Source organism: Sinocyclocheilus rhinocerous, unplaced genomic scaffold, assembly GCF_001515625.1.
Source record: "Sinocyclocheilus rhinocerous isolate Xijiao unplaced genomic scaffold, SAMN03320098_v1.1 scaffold3854, whole genome shotgun sequence".
Classification (NCBI taxonomy): Eukaryota; Metazoa; Chordata; class Actinopteri; order Cypriniformes; family Cyprinidae; genus Sinocyclocheilus; species Sinocyclocheilus rhinocerous.
Genome location: NW_015639760.1, coordinates 221732 through 246089, shown reverse-complemented (window position 1 = coordinate 246089; position 24358 = coordinate 221732). Strand labels below are relative to the sequence as shown.

The following is a 24358-nucleotide window of genomic DNA, read 5'->3' as shown; positions in this document are numbered from 1 at the left end:
ACAAAGTAAGCCGGCGTATAAATACAACAGGACAGAACGCAACCATGCCCTCACCACACCACCAATTCACAAGCACCATTCACCATGGACATGATAGTGACCTCCCGCAGAAGGGCTCTGGAGACACGGACTATCCGGCCGCAGTCCTCCACTATGCGCTCGTGGGCTAAAACCAGTCCTCTGTCTTTCAAAAGATCCACAAATGTGGCCGCATCCAGGGCTGCGTACAGCCCCGCCGTGCTCGCGTCTCCGGAGGGGTTCGAGTTGAGCGCGGCGCTCAGTGGAGATCCGGTGCGCAGTAACGAGAAGGAGCAGCTCCAGGGGCTCAACGACCGCTTCGCCAGCTACATCGACAAGGTTCGCTTCCTCGAGGACCAAAACAATCAGCTGGAGGCTGAGATCCAAGCGCTAAAGCAGCAGAACTTGCCGCAGTCCCTGCAAAGCGATGCGTACGACCGCGAGCTCCAAGACCTGCGCTGCGCCCTGGAGCAGCTCCACAAGGAGAAGGCGCAGATGCTGCTCGACATGGACCACGTGGATGAGGATCTGCAGCGGTTCCGGGAGCGCTACGAAGATGAAGCCAGGTTCAGGGAGCACACGGAGGCTGCGATCCGGGGCATGAAGAAAAACAAGGACGACTCGCTTCTGATGAAGCAGGAGTTGGAAAGGAAGGTCCAGGCGCTCGTGAACGAAATGGACTTCTTGCGGCAGAACCACGAGGAGGAGATCAGCGAGCTTCTGGCTCAGCTTCAAGCCGCGCAGGTGCCGGTGGTGGAGATGAGGGACCTCCAGAAGACCGACATCACCTCTGCGCTCCGGGAGATCCGCGCGCAACTGGACGGGCTCTCCTCCAAGAACCTCCAGCAGGCCGAAGAGGTGTTCAAGTGCCGCTATGCCATGCTGACGGACGCCTCGGAACACAACAAGGATGCTATGAAGTCCATACGGGACGAGATCGCAGACTACCGCCGTCAGATCCAAGCCAAGAACATTGAGCTGGAGGCTCTTCGTGGCACCAAAGATTCATTGGAAAGGCAGCTGCATGATATCGAAGACCGCCACAACACCGACGTTGCCAGCTATCAGGTCAGTTTATTTAAAAAAAAAAAAAAGTAAATAGATTGTAAGTTTAACTTAAAATATTAAATGTATAAAAATGTAACTAATTAATAAATTAATACAAAAATAAAATACACAATTATATATCGCGCAACCACTTGAAATACTGGCTTTCGAATGCTTTTACGTAGTTTTCATGATATGACGATAGTGTTTTGTTCTTAGTGTGTGTTTATTTGCTGATTCAAAGGCACATGGCTGTGTTGCAAAATATAGGATGGCCCAAAAATGCTGCACACTAGGTTTTAAACCGCAGCCATTATTTCACATGTGGTTTGCGCACTGCGTGCGTAATCATGCGCAACGAGCAGTGCGCATACTTTATACTAGCGCTGCAGGATTTCATTTTAGTGGCCTGTTGACTTAGTTTGAGCCAGACCTGGTATAATTTATAAAACAAGTTCATCAAACGGATGTGGGGTGCTGCACTGGGTAGTAAAAGAACCAAATTAGAACTTTAATTAATTTAGTTGTTTATTAAAAGTTGTTTAATAAAAGTGAACAGATTCTTTTTAGTCAGTACTTCTTGTTTAAATTTAAGTGCAATCTAATGAAGTTGTGAATTGATTTATTGCATCTGCTTCAACAGGAAATGATTCACCAATTGGAAAATGATCTGAAAGGAACAAAATGGGAAATGGCTCGTCATCTTCGGGAATATCAAGATCTGCTTAATGTCAAGATGGCACTGGATGCTGAAATAGCAGCTTACAGGTAGAGTTGTGCTCCTTTTTGCTCTATTGCATGTCGTTGATTTGATTAATGACTGTTTTCTCTCTCAAATGTAGGAAACTGCTGGAGGGTGAGGAGACGCGCTTCCGTACCGTCTCCGGAAGTATTTCAACCCCCGTGTTTGCCTACAGCCAGCCTAAAACCTCTAAGGTCAAACATAAAATAGTGGAGGAGATCATCCAGGAGACCAAAGGAGAGAGTGACCTTGACGATGATCTGGCAGAGGTGGCTAAAGAAGTGGTGGAAGAAGCTGGTGAGGGTGAAGAGGAGGAAAAGGAGGAAGAGATTGTCACCGCCAGTGAGGCCAAAGTGAGTTCTGCTGCTCCTGAGGCTGAAGAAGAGGAAGAGGCAGAAGGAGGAGAAGAGGGAGAAGCTGCTGAGGAGGAAGAGGAAGCAGAAGAGGGGGAAGAAGCGGAAGAAGGTGAGGAGGAAGAGGAACAACAAGTGGAAGTGATCGAGGAGACAGAACTCTGCGGTGATAAATCTCCAACAGCAGAGAAAGAAGGCAGCGAGAAAGACGAAGAAGAAAAGAAAGAGGAGGAGGAGGGTGGTGAAGAACAAGAGGCGGAGAGTAAAGAAGAAACCAGAGATGATGAGGAGGAGAAAGAAGAAGCTGATGAAAAAGAGGAGACCAAATCCGAAGGAGATGAAGAGAAGAAAGACGAGTCTGGAGGAGAGGAAACGAAGGCTGATTCAGAGAAGAGCGACAAAAAGAGCGATTCAGAAGAAGACACGAAGAAATCAGCAGAAAAGGAGAAACCAGTAGAAGAAAAGCAGCATGAAAAAGAAGAAGAAAAGGAAGAAGCCAGTCCGAAAGAAGAGGTCCAAACCAGAACAGTAGAAACCATCATCAATGGAGACAAGGAGAGCAAACCTGACACAGAGAAAAAGAAGTCCGAGGAAAAACCTCAGGAGAAAAAGAAAGTCACCAAGAAGGTGGAGAAAGTCAGTCCGCAGGCAAAGAAGGAAATCAAAGGAAAAGACTGATGCAAATGACTTTGACAGGGAATTAGTTATAATCAATTGTTAGAAATAATTCTATTTGATGCAAATGGCGTTTGATGCATCTAGCAAAAATAATTGCATGCATGGTAATGACTGACTTGCATGTGTGGTCTGGAGCCATGCTGAGCCGTCGCGACTGAAACAGAAACTATAGCGCGTTTGAATTAAAGTGCAAGTACATTTATGCTGCTAATGACTCGAACGATGAGAGATTTTACATGAATGTGAAGTTCTTCAGCAGTTGTTTGGCAATAATGGTGCTATAATATCATCATTATTTCAAATGATATGATGTCTTTCTAGTATACTTCTTGCCTTAAGACATAATGCACTGACTCAATGATAAGACTCGGGTTGTTAACATGAAACACAACAGCTGTTAGCAATGATACTGTGAAAGCTAAAGGTGCTGCTCTTTGCAATATCACCTCAATCAATAAAAGCTCATCAAGACCTTACAAAACTCCTGTGTGTTTGAAATTATTCTACTGTACACTGCTGTTCAGAAGCTCGTCTCTTATGTCTCAGAAGTCTCTTATGCTCATCAAAAATACTGGGAAAACAGTGAAATATTATTACAATCTAAAGTAAACATTTCCCATGTAAAACTTTTCAAAATAGAATTTATTCCTGTGATTCAAAGCTGAATTACTCCAGTCTGCATTGTCACATGATCCTTCAGAAATCATTCTCATATGCTGATTTGCTGTTCGAGAAACACTTCTTGTCAATGTTGAAAACAACAGGGTTATTAAGAGTTAACTTAAAAATTCTAAATCATGTCTGTGACTTGAAATCAAATACATTTAACTAAAATAATATCAAAGGCAACATTTCTTATTTTTGCTTAAATAGTAAAATAACTAAAACCAATAAATAAACATTAATAAAAAAATACAGACATTTGTTTTTAAAAAAAAAAAAAACTAATAAAAATGACAAAAAATAAAAAACAATACAAAAACTTTTACAATTAAAATGATAACAGGAAATTTAAAATAATATCTAATTAAAAATATAAACAAAAACTATAATAGTATTTCAACGATGATACTAAAATAACACTGGAAAACAGTTGCGCTGCTTAATATTTTGTATAGACTATGTTCTTTCGCCATTTTCTTCCAGATTTATTGATAAAAAGGAAGTTTAAAAACTGCATTTATTTGAAATTGAAATTTGTAACATTATAAATGTCTTTACTGTCTCTTTTGACCAATTTAATGCACCCTCGCTGAATAAAAGTATTAATGTCTCTTAATAGAACCAAATAGCACAAAGATTATCACAAAAAAAGTAAGTTCACACATAAACCTAAACATTTCTATTTTGTCACAAAGTCACCAGTGCAACATTAATTTTAAAATAAAGTAAAAAAGTAATTTCAGCACTTTTTATTAATGGTGAAATGGTTCAAAAGTTCAAAAGAACAGCATTTATTTGAAATATAAATTTTGAAATTTGTAACATTATAAATGTCTTTACTGTCTCTTTTGACCAATTTAATGCATCCTCGCTGAATAAAAGTATTAATGTCTCTTAATAGAACCAAACAGCACAAAGATTATCACAAAAAAAGTAAGTTCACACATAAACCTAAACATTTATATTTTGTCACAAAGTCACCAGTGCAACCCACAATTCACAAAGTTGCTTCTCTTACTGCTTTCATAAAATGCTTCCTGCATAATAAAAATATTAAGATTACAAATTTCCTTTAAAAAGGTTATCCTTCCATTAGAAGATAAAGTCCTTTACATGTAAACTAAGATTAAAAGTTGGCAATAAAACTGACTTTTCTACATGGACAAATGCAAAGAATGACAGCTAGACCGAAAAAGTGAAGCATGACTAATCTCACAAACGTTTCATCATGACATGGACATTAATCACATGTTTCTTCTCAAACGAGACCAGTCTCTATCTCCCACCATTAGTGTGACAGTGTGTAGCTCTCAATTAGGATAATGGAGAACATGTGCTGCACTGGCTTGTTAGAGCTTGAGCCAAGTGCTCTGGATCATCAGGTAACTGAATTTTCCGCTGAGGGGGCAGTAATTGGATTTGCATGCTTAAAAACACTAATTCTGCAATGCAAACGTTACATCAATACAGATTTGTGCTGATCACCGGGTCTGGCTTGGGATCACAACTTGGGTGACTGCGGCAGGCCGTTTGGCTGACACACTTAGTGCACAGTGGTTATAGTTCATGATTGAACTCTAATAGGGTTCAAACCTACAACTTTCAGATTAACAGCTCAGATTTTTACCACTCACCTCATGCATATACGTGCATGGATGTGGGACTCCAAAGCTGTGCTTTCTGTGGATTCTGCTCTGTGCTGTTCAAGTGCTGAATGTGCACAAAATGGTCACATGACATCACTCTAGTGAATCACTTTAGCTGAGCTCTGAGGTTTCTTGCATTATATTGATTACCGCTGTCATGAATAAATAATCAATGCACAGCGCTGTACTTGAGTTGATGGCTGCATACTAGCACATTTAGTGGGTTGTAGTGTACCTGATTGAGAACAGGGGTGCATATGCAGTATGCAATATATATTGTGTGCAGTATGCACATTTTCTGTATGCCTTAAATATATGGATTACCTAAAATGTGCAGCAAACAACAGAGCACACTACATGGGATACTGCATCGCACAATGTATTGTGCTCAAACTTCATTACAAATGAACCGGAAGCAATTTTTCAGGATTTAAAGCAATAGTTCACCCTAAAATGAAAATTTGCCTGAAAATTTCTTCACCCTCAGGCCATCAAAGATATAGATGAGTTTGTTTCTTCATCTGAGCAGATTTGGAGAAATGTAGCATTACATCACTTGCTCACCAGTGGATCCTCTGCAGTGAATGGGTGCCGTCAGAATGAGAGTCCAAGCAGCGGATAAAAACATCACAATAATCCACAAGTAATCCACACCACTCCAGTCCATCAGTTAACATCTTATGAAGTGAAAAACTGAGTGTTTGTAAGAAACAAATCCATTATTACGGTGTTTTAATTTAAAACCTTTGCTTCAGGCCAAAATACCAGTCCATAATCGATTCAATTCCTTCTTCCAGTGAAAAGTCCATCCCCTGTTGTCCTCTCACATCAAAATCCACCCACATATTTGTTTAGGACTGTTTTGGCTTGTAAACTGTGTTTGATCTGTTCAGATTTCTCTCCTGATTCAGACAAGATGACTTTTTCACTAGAGAAAGTAATATTAGGGCTAGAAGGTAAAAACGCCTTAATGACTGATTTGTTTCTTACAAACACTCAGTTTTTCATTTAGATTACTTGTGGATTACTGTGATGTTTTTATCAGCTGTTTGGACTCTCATTCTGATGGCACCCATTCACTGCAGAGGAGCCATTGGTGAGCAAGTGATGTAATGCTAAATATCTCCAAATCTATTCAGAGGAAGAAACAAACTCATCTACATCTTGGACAGCCTGAGGGTGAGTATATTTTAGCAAATGTTTAAGTTTTGGTGACTGATTCCTTTAATCAAATAGGCCCGCAAAGTAAAAACTAGATGCCACTCGATGAATTATGCATGCCACATAACTTAATTTGTTCTGTGTCACATAATACCATAGCATACATTGTATACTGCACAGTTGGCGTAGGCAGAAAAACAACAACAGAGCAACGCACCAAGTTAAGGAGGTTTATCAAGTTTTTATTAGTAGGCAATGAGCCTTTCTTTGAGGATCTGGTCTAAGGCATTTTGAATACTAAGCACACTTGTGTTATCATAGGCAGTTGACAGTGTGATTAATGCTGAAGGCATACAGACACAATGCTCAAAGAATATTATTTGCATTTCAATAAATAAAAAGGCAATCGAAACAACACAAGCAACCTGCAATTACAACTTCCCTAGTTATCATAGGCAGTTGACAGTGTGATTAATGCTGAAGGCATACAGACACAATGCTCAAAAGAATATTATTTGCATTTCAATAAATAAAAAGGCAATCGAAACAACACAAGCAACCTGCAATTACAACTTCCCTGCCAAGCGCAAACGTTAGACATGTCTTCATGCATAGGCTACTCTGGCTTTGGCCAAACTCTATAGTTGCATTTATTATTCTCATCTGCGTATATGGTTTGCTTTTAATTTGAACTGAATCTGAAATCGAGCAGCAGGACACAGTGAAGTTGTTGCTGAGATGTCTGCATGTGTGAGATAAATGCACGAGGTTTGATCACCTCCAGATAGCACCAGGGGTTTTGGTCCGGTGTGTTTACTTCTCTTTTGGCTTGGCTTTCTCATCTTTACTCTCTTTCTCCTCTCCTCCTTTCTTTTTCTCCTCTTCTTTTCCAGCGTCATCCTTCTCATCTTCATCTTCTTCTTCACCTTCACCTTCTTCACCCTCTCCTCCTTCCTCTCCCTCTTTTCCTTCTTCCTCTTCCTCTGCTTCTTTTCCTTCTTCCTCTTCCTGTTCTCCTTTATCCTCACTTTCTTCCTCTCCTCCCTCTTCTCCTCCCTCTTCACCTCCTTCTTCACCTGTAAAAGAGACAATAGGGTACAAATGTCAGCACTGAAAAAGGACTGGGTGTTACAAAAATATTTAGCATTTTGATTATATATGATAAATACATTAAAAATCTAGTTATAATCAACTTTTCTCACTAAATGAAGATAAAAATGTAATATGAAAAATGAAAAATAAAATCATTTAAAATTAAATATTTTTTTATTTATATGCACCACTATACAATAATAAATCAACAGTGATTTAAATTAAATTAAAATAAATTATATACAATGTATAAAAAACAAATCTGATCCTCACCCTCTTCTTTTTCTTCTTCCTCCTCCTCCTCCTTCTCACCCTCTTCTTCTTCCTCCTCCTTCTCACCCTCTTCCTCCTCTACCTCCTCCTCCTCTTCCTCTTCTTCTTTCTCTGGACTTGCCCCGGCCTCCTGTGCCTTACTGGCTTCAATGATTTCATCTGGTGTGGCAGAGTAGCTCATCAGTCTGGTTCCCAGAAGATAGGGGGCGCCAGAGGTCAGGCTGGCCTGCACAGAGAACACGGGACGGCCGAAAGAAGGAGTGGCGGCGATGGAGGGAGAAAACACGCTGGAGATCCCGCCAATACCGCCCACGTTGAAGCGTGTTTCTTCTCCTTCTAGAAGCTTCCTAATGGAATGTAAACAGACTTATATTCAAGATATATTTAAGTTTGGGGGAGATCAAATGTTATCAATGTAAAAAAACATATTGATTGACCAATTTTACGGCCTTGGTTATATAGATTATACATGTCAATTGCAACAAAGGTTTTACTACAAAACTGTTGATGTTACTAACCTGTAAGCAGCAATCTCAATGTCCAAGGCCATTTTCACATTGAGAAGGTCCTGATATTCTTTGAGGTAATGGGCCATTTCACTCTTCATGGTCCTTAGCTCATTCTCCAAGTCACTGATGGTGTCCTGTCCGGGCAAAAAAGTATTTAAAGACCAAAGTTTAGCTTTTTGTAGAACAGAATTGCAGTATTTAGCTTTCCTGTAGCTGAAACAGTGGAACATGGCCCTAACAATGCCAAGATCATGGGTTCAGTTCCCAGGAAAAGCAAGAACTGATCAAATGTGTACTATGAATGCAATGTAAGTCACTTTGGATCTGTCAAATGCATATATTGTACATGTACATGTAGTTATCATTCTGACCTGTAGGGCGGCGATCTCTGCGCTCTGTTTCTCCTCGACCTCTTGCAATTGTCGCTCCAGAGCTTGGTTCAAGCCCTGGCATGCTTCGATCTCCAGGTCTCGAGCTTTCAGGAGGCGACGATACTCCCCAGCCTCGTCTTTAGCAGTGCGGATGTTCTCCGTGTGTTTGACCGTGTCACCCGCCATGGTGCTCACCTTCCCACGGAACCACTCCTCCGCAGCCTGGATGTTCTGCTGCGCCAGGCGCTCATACTGACCTCGGATATCTCGGAGAGCTACCGAGAGGTCCGGTTTGGCCACTTCCATCTCAACGGACACCTGGGCGCTGTATTGCACCTGGGCTTGGAGCTCGGCGATTTCACTTTCGTGGAGCCTCTTGAGGAAGGCCAGCTCATCCAGAAGATTGTCAGCCCTTTTTTCGAGCTCAGAGCGGGCTAATGCTGCATCGTCCGCCCCCTTCCTGGCATCCACCAGCCGTCTTTCGGCTTCCTCACGGGCCAGGACTTCTTCTTCGTAGTGACCCTGCAAGGCCTTGAGCGCCTCTTCCAGTCGGTCCCGCCTTTCTTGAGCCGCTTGGCGCTCCCTACGGGCCTCGTCTACGGCCGCACGGAGTTCCCTCGCCTCTTGCTCGTACAGCCCCCTGAGACGGGAGGGTTCGCAGTGCCTCTGGCGCAACAAGAGCAGCTCTGCCTCCAGGGCACGGTTCTGGAGCTCCAGGCCATGCACGCGCTCAATGAAGCCGACAAAGCGGTCATTAAGGTCCTGAAGTTGAACCCTCTCCTGCGTCCGCACTGTTTTGAACTCTGAGCTCAGCTGAGAGGCCTGGCTCAGGTCCAGATCTGGTGATGCAGCAGAAAGGTGCAGACCTGCTGAGGAGGACAGAACCGAGGCACGGGACGGGGATGAATAGGTCGAATAGACGGAGCGAGAGCGACTGCTTCCTCCGCTGAAGGGCGTCCCGCTGTGTACCACCACCCTCCTCCGCTGCACAGACGGCAGATAGGGGTTGTAACTCAAGGAGCTCATGTTTGTTGAAGAGAGAAGAGAGCAGAGACGGTTTCCGTAGTGCTGCTGCTGCTGCTGCTGTGGAGAGAGGTCTGCGAGGATGCAGCGACACTGGCAGGGCTTTTTATAGCAGGCGACGAGACTCTGACGCAGAGCTTTTTACTGACAGCATGAATCGATTACCTTGGGCTGGGATGGGTTCTCGGGGAGTGGAGGGGGAAATTACAGAAATGGATTGGCAATGCAATACGAGAACGAATGTGAGAGAGTGAGCACAGCAGAAAGGGCAATGAGGACTAAGATTTCAAAAGCTTGTGGAGGAAAAACACTAGTCATCATGTGTGGCTTCACTGTACTGAATCCTTTTGTATTTGTTCCTTGCAGTTTTCAGGCTTTAAACTGTTTCTAGCACTGAGATGAAAAATCTGCATAACATTTGCACATTCTTAAAAAGAAATCGGGCTGTATGAAAGTCGTTTTTTAATAGTCTGTGTAATTGTGTATATTCAGCTGCACATGCCATTGAAATCTCTCAGTCACCAGGGGCCCTAAAGGCAAATCCGACTACAAACTAGACATAAACATTAACAGAAGCACTAAGACAAGTAAATGCTTCTCTCTAGTGGTGGTTGAAGGTATTGTGAAAAAATCCATATCACATTTGCTTCACTGTGAAACAATGCCGAGTCATTGAAGAATCTGACACCTGGATCCTTTTTAAAAACGGTTCCTTAAAAACAATATTTCAGCCCAAAGGCAGATGCAGCAGGCAGAAGACAAAGTGATGTTTGAAAATTAGTTTACTGAACATATGTAACGCCTATGGCTCAATCTGACCAGAAACAATTTTAACAAGTATTATTACATCAAGCAAAGAACATGTTAATGCTTTTAAAAAGTATTAAATCCCAGAAGACATTGAATGGAAACAAATTTGAGATTTTACTGTGCACAAATTATTGAAGCCAAAAAATTACATAAAGATACTAGTAAACCTAAAATAATAGTGTTAATAAGGACAGTAAGCCTAATAAAATATTTTTAATGTTTTTAAATAATGTCAAATTTAAATAACATACTTCAGCAACAAAATCTGAAAATAACTGTCGCATAAATTGTTTCTTGTGCTCAAATATCATTTTAAAAAAAAGCTTATATTTCGGGATGGTCAATGTGCAAGTGTAGTCCTAAACGGGCATCTCAGGACACTGATTGTTTCTATGGCAACAGGAGTTTCTAGTCAGTGGCTGCATCTGTATTTGCATTTGCATACTCCCCTACTGTATAGTAGCCGAAAAACAGTATGTGACAAAAGAAGTATGTAGGCAAAAATTACCCAGATCACCTTCTACTTCCGATGTGATTCTGAAGTGTGCATACAATGGACGCTTTACTATCCCATGAGGCCACGGGAGAAGATGTCATGTGACAATGACAACATGGCAAATGTAGTAGGTCCAGATTACATTGATACTACACACACATTCCTACTCTTTTTGCTGTCGTGTGTACCTACTCAAGAGAGTATGTGATTTCAGATGCAGCCAGTGAATTCATGATTTGCTCTTTTATTTAGAAGGTGGGATGTATTCCACCATATTTCATTTAATGCCCTCATTTAGATATCACGCTGATATTTGGGGAAAACCTAACTCTGGCTCATTACATATCATATATATACAAATACACACACATATACATATATACATACAATAAACAATTTTAAAGCATAGCCATTTTTTGCCCACTGACAAACAGTCATCTAGATTAACTGCTCTCATAATCTGAACATACAAGAAAATAAACTGTTGCTACAGTTACATTAAGTTGCAATTACTAAATTAGTTACTTACTTTTGGTAATGATAGGAAGCTGTTCACGCTGATATAGAAACACTGAACCATAAACTGCAAACCCAGCGTAGAGTGGTTCAGTGAACTTGGTTTTAAATGTATATATGTGTGCGAGAGTATGTGTGTCAGAGACGTCGTAAAAGGACACAGTGCCGGCCAGCCTGTCCAGATACACTGCTACTCTGTTTGGGGGTTTTGATGGGAAATTGGCATCTGTTTTCTTGTTATCGTGCCAGGCGCTATATCCATCAGGGGTACAGAAAAGACTCCAGGACTTATCATTCCACCCAAATCTACAGTCATTCCCTCTTTTTTTTCCTTTATTTTCTTTATATGTCACTGCAGCATAAGCCCCCCCACTCCATTCAACCTCCCAGTAACAGCGTTCAGACAGAGTTTCTCTACACAGAACCTGCTCCTGGTGCTCAAATCTGTCTGGATGATCAGGATATGGCTGCTCTTCTTCCACATGTGTTGCCTTTCTGTTCCCCTCAGACAGAGCGAGATGAGAGTATGCAGTGTTTGGATCCAGCGTAAGATCACAGGCGTCTGTATACAAGAGAAATTAGAACAAAAGATACAGGGTCATAACCACCATAAACATTGAGGGCGATGTCTCATCGATGTCAAAACAGCCGCTTTTCCACTGTCGGGCCAAAAGCGAGCATGCTAGTGCATGCCAGGGCCAGTCGCATTTCTACTGTTACTTCTGGAGCTTGATCGTGCCTCGTCAAGGCTTCCTCGGGGCAAACGGCCAAGGATTTTTTGGCCCGCCAAATACCTTGGGCCAAAGCGGGCCAACTGGGGATAGAGGAGTTGTCAGAGGCAGAGTTTATCATAGTTAGGAGACAGTCGGCACCACTTCTCATTTCCCATGTTTTCATTTCAAGCTACCAGCTAGCATCATTTAATACATTTAAAACCATTTTAATGGCAAAACTCACTTTCAGGCAACAGCGAGTGTCTGAATTAACTTACGATTGCGACCCGATGGAAATCTTGATCACTGTATGAGGCAGAAATGTATTATACACAATGCTAAATGCTGCATATGCTAAAGATCGCTGTAATAAAAACACGTTATGCTTATGAAAATAACAGAGACCGATTGAAGAACTTAAATATAAAATAAAAACGGTATAATCCTCACTGTACAAAAAAGATATGCTACAAAGGCTATTCAGACAAGAGCAGTGATTTTCTCTTTTTCTTTTGTTGCTTGATTAACATTAAGAATAGACAACTGTGGGTATATGAGGCTGCTGTCACTTTAAGACCTAATGCACAGATCCAATATATTGACACACATCCAATTTTTTTCCCTACTGTTTACATTAACTTAAGACATAACCAGCTACATTTATGCGAATGCTCACCAAGATGGGTATTTCGACACATAAGTGTGTGTATTTGTCCGTTCTTTCACAATGGAGTAAGTATGAGAAATGAAAGACGGGTTTGGTGCATGTGCTTCGGGTGTTTGTTGTCAGCATGCAGGTGGAGAGGAGCACGTGCTCCACACTTTGAAAACCCCTGACATAGATCATACTAATATATATGTTAAATGTGTGTGAATACATGTGAAAGAGAAAGAACCTACATTTTTGTAGTCCTGGTTTGATCCTGAAATCTCCAAAATGGTTTGAACTATAAAACACAAACAAAAAAGTGTTTTTAAAGACTCACTTCTCACTAAAGGCTTTTTCTCACACCTGGTTTTTAAAAAACAAAGAGCTGGATCATTAGGTATCAGAATCAGACAAAAATCAGAATCAGAATCAAAACAAAGAGCTGGATCAACATTTATCAGGTAGAGATAGCAAAATTAACTATTTGCACACATTTTTTTTCTCTCAAAAAATGTGTCATAAAACCAACATACTTGAGCTTCTCCAGTTTGCAGTCTGGATTTTCTAACAAAGCAGAAAACATCTCGACTCCTGCTTCTCCTGGGTGATTGTAGCTCAGATCCAGCTCTCTCAGGTGTGAAGTGTCTGAATTGAGAGCTGAAGCCAGATTACAACAGCCTTCCTCTGTCACCATACAACCAGATAACCTAGATGAAGAATAATTAAAAGTGAGATTGGGATTTCAGGTTGCACAAATGAATTAATGCATTAGAATATTGAATGTTATGATGAACATTTATCGGAACTTGAACTTACTAAAAACAAAAGAGCCAAACTCTAAGCCAAAAGTATGTTTCAGAGATGTCAGTTTACTGTTACGTCTCATGCACAGTATGCATGATGTAAACAGACTATGCAGTCTACGTTATCTAGCCTTACGCACATTCGCCTGTCTGAACACAAATGCACTTATCGGTGGGTCCAGTAGGTATCAACAGTCACAGCTGGGCTGCTGTTTTTTAAAAGTACTCAAAGAAGATAGAAAATGGCCATAAAACAAATGGAAGAAGTTCAGAAGTTATTTGTGAGTATTAGGACAACACAACTCAGTGCTGTTCCCTGCTGGTCAAGTGAAATATCACAAAGCAGTGCACACAGGCAAAATGGCAGACATAAAGACAAAGCATACTCCAGGTATTACTCTTACCTCAGTATCTCCAGCCGACAGTTTGGACTCTTCAGACCAGCACAAATGAGCTTCACACCAGCGTCCTGCAGGTCATTGTTACTCAGGTCCAGCTCTCTGAGGGGCGAGTTTAATGATTGTAGAGCTGACACCACGATTTCACAGCACTGATATGTAAGATTACAGCAGGCAAGACTGAAAGAGAGCAAAACACCATTTCAGTTGATGTAATGGACATTTGCAACAGGATGTTAATAGTCAATGATATATATATACACATATACATATATTTAAAACGGAAATCATTTGTAACAAATACACTACTGTTCAAAAGATTGGGGTCAGTAAATGTTCTAAAAGAAATTAATACTTTTATTTAGCAAGGATGTGTTAAATTGATCCAAAAAAAAGTGATGGTAAAGACTTTTATTGTTAGAAAAGATTTTGAATTATTTTGAATAAATGCTTTTATTAAATGCTTATCAATTTTATTCATCAAAAAATCCTGAAAAAAGTATCACTGGTTCCAAAAAAATGTCAATCAAAAATGATAAATCAACATATTTGCTTATCAATTTTATTCATCAAAAAATCCTGAAAAAAGTATCACTGGTTCCAAAAAAATATGTCAATCAAAAATTATAAATCAACATATTAGTATGATTTCTTTTAACTAGGTTGTTCAACGAGGTCTTAGAGAGTGAGAGGATGCCTGAGGAATGGAGGAGAAGTGCTCTGGTGCCGATTTTTAAGAACAAGGGACATGTGCATAGTTGTGGGAACTACAGAGGTATTAAGCCAGGCAGGAGGCCGAGAGGAAGACCAAAGAGGAGGTTTATGGATGTAGTGAAGGAAGACATGAAGGTAGTCGGTCTGAGAGAAGAGGATGCAGAAGGGGATAGGGCTAGATGGAGGCAGATAATTCGCTGTGGCGACCCCTGAAGGGAACAGCCGAAAGGAAAAGAAGAAGAAGAAGAAGAAGTATGATTTCTGAAGGATCATGTGACAATAAAGACTGGACTGCATCACAGGAATACATTGTATTTTAAATTGATATTTATAAATTGCTATTTTTTTATTATATTAAATTGGAAAACTGAAAAAATTTAAATTGTAAAAAAAAAAAAAAAATGTTTTTTCTGAATTTCTGATCAAATAAATGTAGCCTTGATGAGCAATTAACTTGAAGCAAATTGATATTTGACTCTTTACTTTGCTTTTCTGCAGTTCATCACAGCCGGTACCAGTCTCCTTCTGCCTTCATCTGATGTGTTGTATTTCTTGAGGTCCAGCTCCTCTAGAGCGTCGTCTGACATCTGGAGCATGTAGGCGATCGCTGAGCAGTGAGACGGAGAGAGTTTATTCTGTGAGTCTTTGTCTGATTTCATAAACTCCAGAATCTCTCTAACCAGAGTCTGATCATTCATCTCCAGCAAACAGAGAAGAAGGTTGATGGATCTGTCAGCCGAGAGACCCTGTTCCTGTTTGATTTTGTCTTTAATGTAAGCTGCGGTTGTCCTGATGCTCTCAGAGCTCTTCTCGGTGTTTGTCAGCAGACCCTGTAGGAGTCTCTGATTGGACTCCAGCGAGATGCCCAGCAGGAACCGCAAGAAAAGATCCAGGTGTCCATTCTCAGTCCGAAGAACCACATCTATCGCTCCTTTCTGGAAATTTGGAAGCAAATCAAACACTTTCACAGCATCTGAAGTGTCATTTATAAAGCTGTAGAAAACATAAAACGCAGCGAGAAACTCCTGAAAGCTCAGATGTATAAAGCAGTAGATTTTCCTCTGATGAATCACAGATTCCTCCTTAAAGATCTCGGTGCAAATCCCAGAATACACTGTGATGTCAGTGGCATCTATGCCGCTCTCTCTCAGGTCCTCCTCATAGAACAACACATTGCCCTTCTTTAGCTGCTTGAAAGCCAGTCCAGCAAGTTTCACAATCTTGTCTTTGTTGAACTGCAGGAGCTCCTCTGGATTTCTCCCACTGGATCTCTCTTCATACTTCTGATTCCTCATGTTCATCTGAGTGAGCAGGAAGTGGATGTACATCTCAGTCAGAGTTTTAGGGATTTCTGCACTGTTATTTTGTTTCAGGATGTTTTGAAGGACAGTGGATGAGATCCAGCAGAAGACGGGAATGTGACACATGATGTGGAGGCTTCTTAATCTTCTAATGTGTGAGATGATTCTGCTGGCTTGATGCTCATCAGTGATTCTCTTTCTGAAATATTCCTCCTTCTGAGATTCATTGAATCCCTCGATTTCTGTCAGACGGTTGATGTATTTGGAGGGGATCAGACTGGTTGCTGCTGGTCTGGAGGTGATCCAGATGAGAGCATTGGGAAGCAGCTCTCCTCTGATGAGATTAGACATCAACACACCTACTGATGAAGACTCATTCACATCAGAAACGCTCTCATTTTCTGAAAACATCAGTGTAATTCTGCTTTCATCCAGACCATCAAAGATAAACACAACTTTACACTCCTCAAGAATCTTTGAGTCCAGATCTTGAAGTTCAGGATAAAAGTCCACCAGAAGTTTGTGAAGACTGTACTGGTGATCTTTAAACAAGTTCAGCTCTCGAAATGAAAACACAAACATGAGATCTACATCCTGATTGGCTTTTCCCTCAGCCCAGTCCAGAATGAACTTCTGCACACAGACTGATTTTCCAATTCCAGCGATGCCGTAGTAAGAACAGTCTTGATTTGGACTTTTTTCTGCTTTTCACATCCCGGCAGAAGTTTAAAGATGTCGTTGCAGTCAATTGGAGTCTCTTGGACCATCTTGTAATTTTGCAAATCCTTCTGTAAGATCTCATGTTCTTCATTCACCCTTTCACTCTCTCCCTCTCTGATGTAGAGCTGTGTGTAAATGCTGTTCAGGAAGGTTTTATTCTCTTGTAATTGAATTCCCTCAAATAAGCTCTCATACTTGTTCTTCATGCCTGTTTTGTGTCTCTCCTTAAGCAAATCAACAGTGTTGCAGGGAGGAGAACCAGCAGGACTGGATTTGGACTGAGCATCTCTCTCCATACTGAAGAAACACAGCAAGACAAACCACATTTCTTGATTACAATCTGAAGGTAGATTTAGTAGAGTAATTTTACAACTGTTTTTATGAGTGCAAAGTATGTAATACAATAAACAATAAAAGATATAATAAAAATAATTAAAAATAAACACCAGTGTTTTCTATTAATTAGCCACCACAGTATATTTTGAATCAATCTGAAATTGCAATATGGCTTAGCGGGTGTTTACATGACATCATTTTTAACTTAAAACTGAAACTGTGTTTTGCTCATTCATTTACACCACAATGTTTTGGGGGTCTGAAGATGCAAACCTTTGAACGTTTTTGAAAACAATAACGTTATCTGTAAACTAAGAAAATGTGTATTTGTGAAAACGGTGACATCATGCGCATGTGTATTACATGTTCAATCTATAGGAATGCATATGTGCATATGCTCGTAGTGTTTCTTTAAAAAAGTCACATCGCCAACTACTGGCCTGGTATGCACAATACAGCATTTTTAGTCGTATCCATAGATCCATGTGAACGGAGATCATTTTAACAAAGTTGTCATCTATACGTAAAACTTTTCAAAATGCATCAGACGTTCAGCCAGCAGTCCGTGGGCATGACGTCTGAGGCTGAGACTACTTACAAGAGTGCCAAGAAGCTCTTTCAGAAAGGCAATTTGGAAAACAAATGTGCAATTCTTTACTTTGTCTGGAGCTGACGTTCGCGTACGAAGCGTTGGTATTGATCCCTAAACATATAGGGGACTTTACCATTTTTTTCTGGGATATTTCCTTTGAAAATTAAATTTAACCACAGTGTCCTCAGCGGCTTAGATGGAGGGAGTCTATAGAGACTCCTATGTTCGTTGGTGCATCCCAACAAACAACACTTGTAATGCCTCATAGCACTGACATTGTATATCTCCAGCAGCTAATAAGAAAACAGTAATGGCGGACTGCTGCTTCTCACTCAGGGCTGTGTCTATGCTAAGAGGGCAGAGAGTGTCACAAATGGGCGGGACTTTTTCCCTATGGTGACGTGAAATCTATGGAGAAATCTCAGTAGCCCCTCACTGCAGAACAAAGATCCAGGGGGCGGGGTTGGATCCACATCTAGGGGGTGGAGATGGTAGGTTTAGGGGTGGAGATGGATAGGTTTAGGGGTGGAGATGGTAGGTTTAGGGGTGGAGATGGATAGGTTTAGGCGTGGAGATGGGTGGGTTTAGGGATCAGGGGGTGGAGACGGGTAGGTTTAGGTATATGTAAGGTGGGAGGAGTTGGATCTGGATCCAACCTCACCCCCTGGATCTTGTGTTCTGCAGTGAGGACCATCTCAGAAATCTGGAACTGCTCGTTTGGAGAGACTGTTTATGATTTATTTGTATTATAAAAAAATGAGTGGGTGGATTTTTAACATTATAGGCTGGTTGTTTTCACACACTGCGGCCACACAACTGTGTTCAAACACCTTATAAAAGTAATTTTTGCATAATAGGTCCCCTTTAAGGCTTGAAATTGAAGAAATTAAGTATTGTACTGTAGTTTTACTACTGTAAAGTAAATTTATTAAGAATGTTATTAAATGGTATTATTTTACACTGTAGTTACATTACAAAAATAATATCCTAGAATTAATAATAAAAATGTATTATTATTACATTTAAATTGTTAGCTTTGCTACAAATAAACAAAAGAGTGAATGCATTGTGGTTAATGTGAGACACAAAGTTTTTTGTATAAATCAATGCAAAGTCTCTTTATTCTGTTCAGTTTGGTCACTGAAAGAGGTTTGAGTTTTAGTTCTCAAAGTGCACCAAACTGCTGCTTTTATCTTACAAAATTTAAAACATTTTCTTCTGGCAGAGTCTGTCCCGAAGTCCACCCACCACAGTCTCACAAAATCCTATGGGGAACACCCTTAATATAGCTTATTAAAAAAATATCAAACAGCAATATACTGTGTATACAGGTACTTGATTTGAATGCATTTGAGCATATGCCACAACACCGACATGTCAGGAATTTACATTTTAAGTGTCCTATATCATACCTGGGGGAGTCAACAAAGGAAGTGTATACACATTCAATTAGTTTCTTTTTTGCCTGTATAACGCAGCAATTTATAGAAGCAGCGCCTAGTCTTACCTGGGGTCAAAAGGCAATGAGCCATCACTGAAGTCAGGATGTGGAATGAGAAGACTGCTCAGTGACACACCGCTGGGTTCTGGAGATCCTCTTCTCCGTCTCTTCGCCTCTCCTTCCATATCTTTCAAAAGGTTAGAATATGTCAACCACATGAAGTTAAAATAAATTCTATATAATAAATAAATATATTTAAAATTTACTTCCTATAATTTTTGCAATTTTTTTCAAACTCTGGTACAAAAATTTAGAACAATTACAATAAACACCTAAATGAAATAGGCTATACCAAATTTAAATAATTAAAAACCTAAAATACTACACTGGAACAGGGTTATAACAGTGTTGCAAGAAAAATAAGTGCAACTTTAGTCTAATTTAAGCTCAGTAATTTTTTTAAATGTTGTTATTAATTATTTCTTATTAATCATCAGAATGACAATTCTGATTATTCCAAAATTTATTTTAATATCTATGGAAAGCACTGAACTATATAACTATAAAATAGAATGAAATAAATAATGCTGTCAAACGATTAATCGTGGTTAAATCGCACCCAAAATAAAAGTTTTTGTTCACATAATATATGTATGTGTACTGTGTATATTTATTATGTAAATATAAATACACACACATACAATATATATTTGGAAAATATTTACATGTATATACATTTGAATATTTATATTCTTATATTTTATATTATATATAAATATATTTAATATATAAACATAACAGTTTTCTTAAATATATACGTGCATGTGGTTGTATTTATATATACATAATAAACATACACAATATACACACATATATTCTGTAAACAAAAACTTGTATTTTGAATGCGATTAATCTTTTGACAGCACTAGAAATAAATAATAGAATGAAAGTGCCCACAAAACACTATTTTCTTTTCTTTTCTATTTTTATTATTATTATTATTATTATTATTATTAATGCCAAGGAACCAAAGATAGAAGTACAGAAACTATCAACATTACGTACAAAAAGGTGAAATTACACGCAAAGCACCGTTTATACATGTATATAACACTGAATAAATAGTACAAAACTAAATTAAGAAGATGAACGAAGGTCTTACGGGTTTGGAACAACACGAGGGTGAGTAATTAATGACAGAATTTTCATTTTTGGGTGAACTAACCCTTTAATTAAAAAGATGAAATAAATTAACTGTTTTAACAGCTATAAGATTCTTGGAAGATGAAATAGTTTGGATATACTGTTGAACTTCTTTTTTTTTTAAATAATAAATAAAGGATTTTGATGAGTGAATTTACTGCAGTGGATATGAAATTTTGCAAGAAGTAATAATAGGTTAATAATAAAATATTCATTAATGTTATCTTTTTATATATTAAAATATCCAAACAGTACATCCTTAAAAAACAAAGAGAAACCCTGGAGCACACTGCGATTAATAACATTACAGAATTCAATCCAAAATAGCTGTGTGTGAGCTGTGAGGACAATCCCAGAAGATATGCACATCAGTTTCATTAGGGCCACCACGAAAAAAGAACAGCTTTTATCTATGTCTGATTTAAACTTTTTCAAAAACACTTTAGCTGGGTAAAATCTGTGTAACAATTTGACACTATTTTATTTTATTTGTCAATATCAAATGACGTTAACACTCTCCACCTACATTGTTTGTTTACAACGCCATGAACAAACAGGTTTTTCTTGTTACGTGCTAAATCTTCTTTGAGACATCTTGAAAAGTTTAATAAAGCTTAATAAAACATCATAAAAAAGTATTTAAAAAACGTCAAAACTGAAACAAACATTTAGCGATTAAATTCTACAATCTGCGTCTACCATACGATTCAAGTGAGATGGAGATAAAACGTATGTCACTTTATTTAAATATCTACAACAGTGTAGTTTCAAATTTGACATCAAACAGATGTCTCCGTGATGTACGTGTGCTATCAGACAATGAGAAAACGAACTTACTGTGAATTTCTATCACTCTTTTCATCCTCAGCCCTGTCCAAAACTAAACGTCTATGAAAAACATCCTTCAGGCTGTTACTTTCGCTTTTGGTTTTAGTGAGGGTCATGAGCAACAGACTTCCGTATTTTGTGGACACTTCCGGTTCAAATGTAATGCGCTTCACTTTTGCTTGGAGCTGTTTTACTCAAGATGCCTTCAAATGAGATCCCAAATTATCATACCCGATATCCATCACATATGCAGATTGAAATTTAAAAGTTTTTTTTATTTTTATTCTTTTCACTAACATTCGGATATTAAAACTAAATAAGACGCCAACAATACAAAAAACTATAGCTAGGTTAGCTGATTACCTTAACCCTTGTGCGACCTTATGGACATTTTTCGGTTTTGTTTAGTTTTTTATCATTTTGCCTGTGTTAATGCCAACTGCATACATTTTGGCACAGGTGTGTAATTTTATTGGAATTTTAATAAGTCACCCTCATTCTCTTTAATAAATCTATTTTACACTAGGTACAAAAAATAGTTCCTCACAGGACCTTTTAAGGACAAAAATGTCCTCATTGAAACCCATTAAAACTGCAAATTTTCCCCCAGGGCCATTTAACTATAAAATGATGCAATATTTGTTAATAGGCTTTCATTCTGTTGGCGAGGCTTCAAAATTAAATTTTTTTACTATTTTTTACTAGATGGTGCCATTTTTTCAAGTTTGGCATATAAAGTAAATACTCGCTTTATTCCTGTTTTCTGCTTATGCATATTATAGTCTATTATAGAGTCAATTGGATAAATTGTGCAGCTATAATTGTGTGGGTGTGTTGCTATGGATGTCAGAGTGTGGTTTGTATGTGTGTCCTAAATACAATTTGTGTGTGTTTGTGTGTGCGCACCTGTAATGTTTGATAGAGAGAAATTATACTGTAGTGCGAATCATAAATGCCACCGCTGTGTATGCCAGCGGAGCTTTGATGGAATCTAATTGTTAAAAGTTTGGTTCTGTTCTGCACCCAAATAAAATCTTACTAATAGCTCATTTGTTTTGAGATATCAACCTCAAATTTGGAACACAAGACATATTGTTTTATGGCTTTGATTTTCTATCAATTTTTGAGTTCAAAATGTTTTATAAAATATATATTTTATATACAGAAATGACTCATAAATCATAAACGTAAACCTCTATCATTTTTTTTATTTCAACAATAATCTGCCACGGGTCTTCTTTAAAATGAGACCAAACTTAAGTCTGTACTCCCAAGCTTCAAATTTTTATGACAGTTTTTTGACATGGACATTTTTGTCCTCTATGAACATATGTGTAACTTTTTTTAAATTGACGCACAAGGGTTAAAAGTACATAGATATCGGCATCAGTTCACACTGCTGTTAACACTTTCTCCGACAACCGGATGCCGTGAGATCTGTTTTTGTTCAGACCTAGTCGGCAGGTGAAAATAGTTTGCATGTGAGTGTTCAGATCAGAGCCAGATGTTCTCAACTCTGGCCCTCGAGATCCACTTTCCTGCAGAGTTTAGCTCCAACATTGATTAAACTCATCAATGTAAAGAATAATTAGAAGGCCAACCAATTCAGAATGGAGAATGCATACTAAACATTTGCATACTGTGCACTAACCAGGTTTAACATGCAGCATAAAACATTAAATGTTACATTGCTCATTTTAGTTTTAAAAACATGTTTTATTAGTTATCTACTGATGTCAGAAAATAGCTATGTTTGATCTATTTTATCAGTACAGACTGCATACAGCCTGTGTAGCTATTAGGGTTAGGTACTGTAGTACTCTGGTACTGTTTACTGCACAGCACTAACATGTATAGTGTGCTCATGTAACAACTGTTGTTTCACATCACAGGTCTTCTCAGCAATACAGTATAAACATGAACAGAAGCACTAACACAAGTAAATGCTTCTCTCTAGTGGTGGTCAAAGGTATTGTGAAATTAGCACCTAAGTACATCCTTCTGGCCATCAGGAAATTGTGTCTGATATCTATTGTACAGCCTAGAAACAGGTGCAGGGGAAGTGCAGAAGACAAAGTGATCAGAAACAATGTTGATAGTTGAAATCAACAAACCAAACAAACAATTTTGTGAATATTTGCTAGCTCTGTTTCTGTGTGTGTGCTGAAAAAATATGCCGTTTGTACATAGTCCTGGCTGTGTAAATAGGGGAAAAACAAAGTTGACCGGAATGAGCAACAAAAAATGAAAAAAATACAAATAAAAAAAAAAGAAGCAAAGTCCTAATCCCAGCTGAACACCTCTGGTGTGACTTTAAATGCAGACCTTGAGCCAACAACTCATCACCAAACACCAATGTCTCGTATATACACTATATGGACAAAAGTATTGGGACACCCCCTTCTTTAGAACAGAAAAAAGGCACTTCCAAAACTCTGGCAACAGAGATGGAAACAAAAGAGCATATCGCGAATCATTTGATTAAGATCAGAAAAGCACAACTCGAATCATTATTCAGATTGTGACTTCAGAGCACGTTTCATAAATCTTCCTATTCAGATAGGGGCTTTGGAGCGCCTATCGAGAATCATTTGATTTAGTTCGGCACTTCGGAGCGGGTTCACACTACTCACATTTCAGCAGCTCCAAACTATATTATATATATGTACAACGCAAGAGATTCAAACATTTCTTCAATACCCAAACGACAAAGTTTATCTTCTTGAGGCACATTCAGAATATCACATAAATGATAATGCAAAAATTGGAGACTGATTCCAATCAGCAAACTTTAACACACACCAAAATGATGCAGTGCACATACTGCAGTGAAGCTTTACATAATATTAAAGATAAAACTGTAAAAAAAATGATACATTTTCATACTGAAAGATATACGTACAAACTACAAAATACACAGAAAATTACCTGTTAATGTGTAATACAGTGAAGCTACTGTCATTTTGGCACAGAAAACATCGTCACACCATTTGCATGACATTTATAACACTTATTTATCTCAATTTTTTACTTTCTCACGCTCAGATCACCAGGAAAATGATTTTTCTGCATGTTGATCAAATGAGGCAGGCACTGAGTCACTTTTATCTGAATTTTAATGAATACACTGATCATTAAAGGGTTAGTTCACCCAAAAATGAAAATTCTGTCATTAATTACTCACCCTCATGTCGTTTCAAACCCGTAAGACCTTCGTTCATCTTCGGAACACAAATTAAGATATTTTTGATGGAATCTGAGA

General features: G+C 38.9%; 2 protein-coding genes and 1 pseudogene across 2 annotated transcripts; 1 reads left to right on the top strand and 2 right to left on the bottom strand.

Moving 5' to 3' along the window:
- The first annotated feature begins 62 nt into the window (after positions 1–62).
- On the top strand, positions 63–3049 carry LOC107751590 (neurofilament medium polypeptide-like). Its single transcript, XM_016567334.1, has 3 exons — positions 63–1086; positions 1709–1833; positions 1908–3049. The coding sequence occupies exons 1-3, from the start codon at positions 85–87 to the stop codon at positions 2836–2838; spliced, it is 2058 nt and encodes a 685-aa protein (XP_016422820.1). The 5' UTR covers positions 63–84; the 3' UTR covers positions 2839–3049.
- A 3785-nt stretch (positions 3050–6834) lies between these two features.
- On the bottom strand, positions 6835–9679 carry neflb (neurofilament light chain b). Its single transcript, XM_016567338.1, has 4 exons — positions 8554–9679; positions 8192–8316; positions 7674–8020; positions 6835–7384 (listed from the first exon to the last, which is right to left on the bottom strand). Exons 1-4 carry the CDS (start codon positions 9577–9579, stop codon positions 7122–7124), a joined length of 1761 nt encoding a protein of 586 aa, XP_016422824.1. The 5' UTR covers positions 9580–9679; the 3' UTR covers positions 6835–7121.
- Positions 9680–10664: 985 nt separating this feature from the next.
- Positions 10665–21185, bottom strand: LOC107751589 (NACHT, LRR and PYD domains-containing protein 3-like; annotated as a pseudogene).
- Positions 21186–24358: the final 3173 nt, after the last annotated feature.

Coding starts and splice junctions, on each gene's coding strand:
- LOC107751590 (XM_016567334.1), top strand. CDS start 85: ATGGACATGATAGTGACCTCCCGCAGAAGGGCTCTGGAGACACGGACT. Junction 1,087..1,708: donor CCGACGTTGCCAGCTATCAG/GTCAGTTTATTT, acceptor CTGCTTCAACAG/GAAATGATTCACCAATTGGA. Junction 1,834..1,907: donor GCTGAAATAGCAGCTTACAG/GTAGAGTTGTGC, acceptor TCTCAAATGTAG/GAAACTGCTGGAGGGTGAGG.
- neflb (XM_016567338.1), bottom strand. CDS start 9,579: ATGAGCTCCTTGAGTTACAACCCCTATCTGCCGTCTGTGCAGCGGAGG. Junction 8,317..8,553: donor CAGAGATCGCCGCCCTACAG/GTCAGAATGATA, acceptor TTGCCCGGACAG/GACACCATCAGTGACTTGGA. Junction 8,021..8,191: donor ATTGAGATTGCTGCTTACAG/GTTAGTAACATC, acceptor ACATTCCATTAG/GAAGCTTCTAGAAGGAGAAG.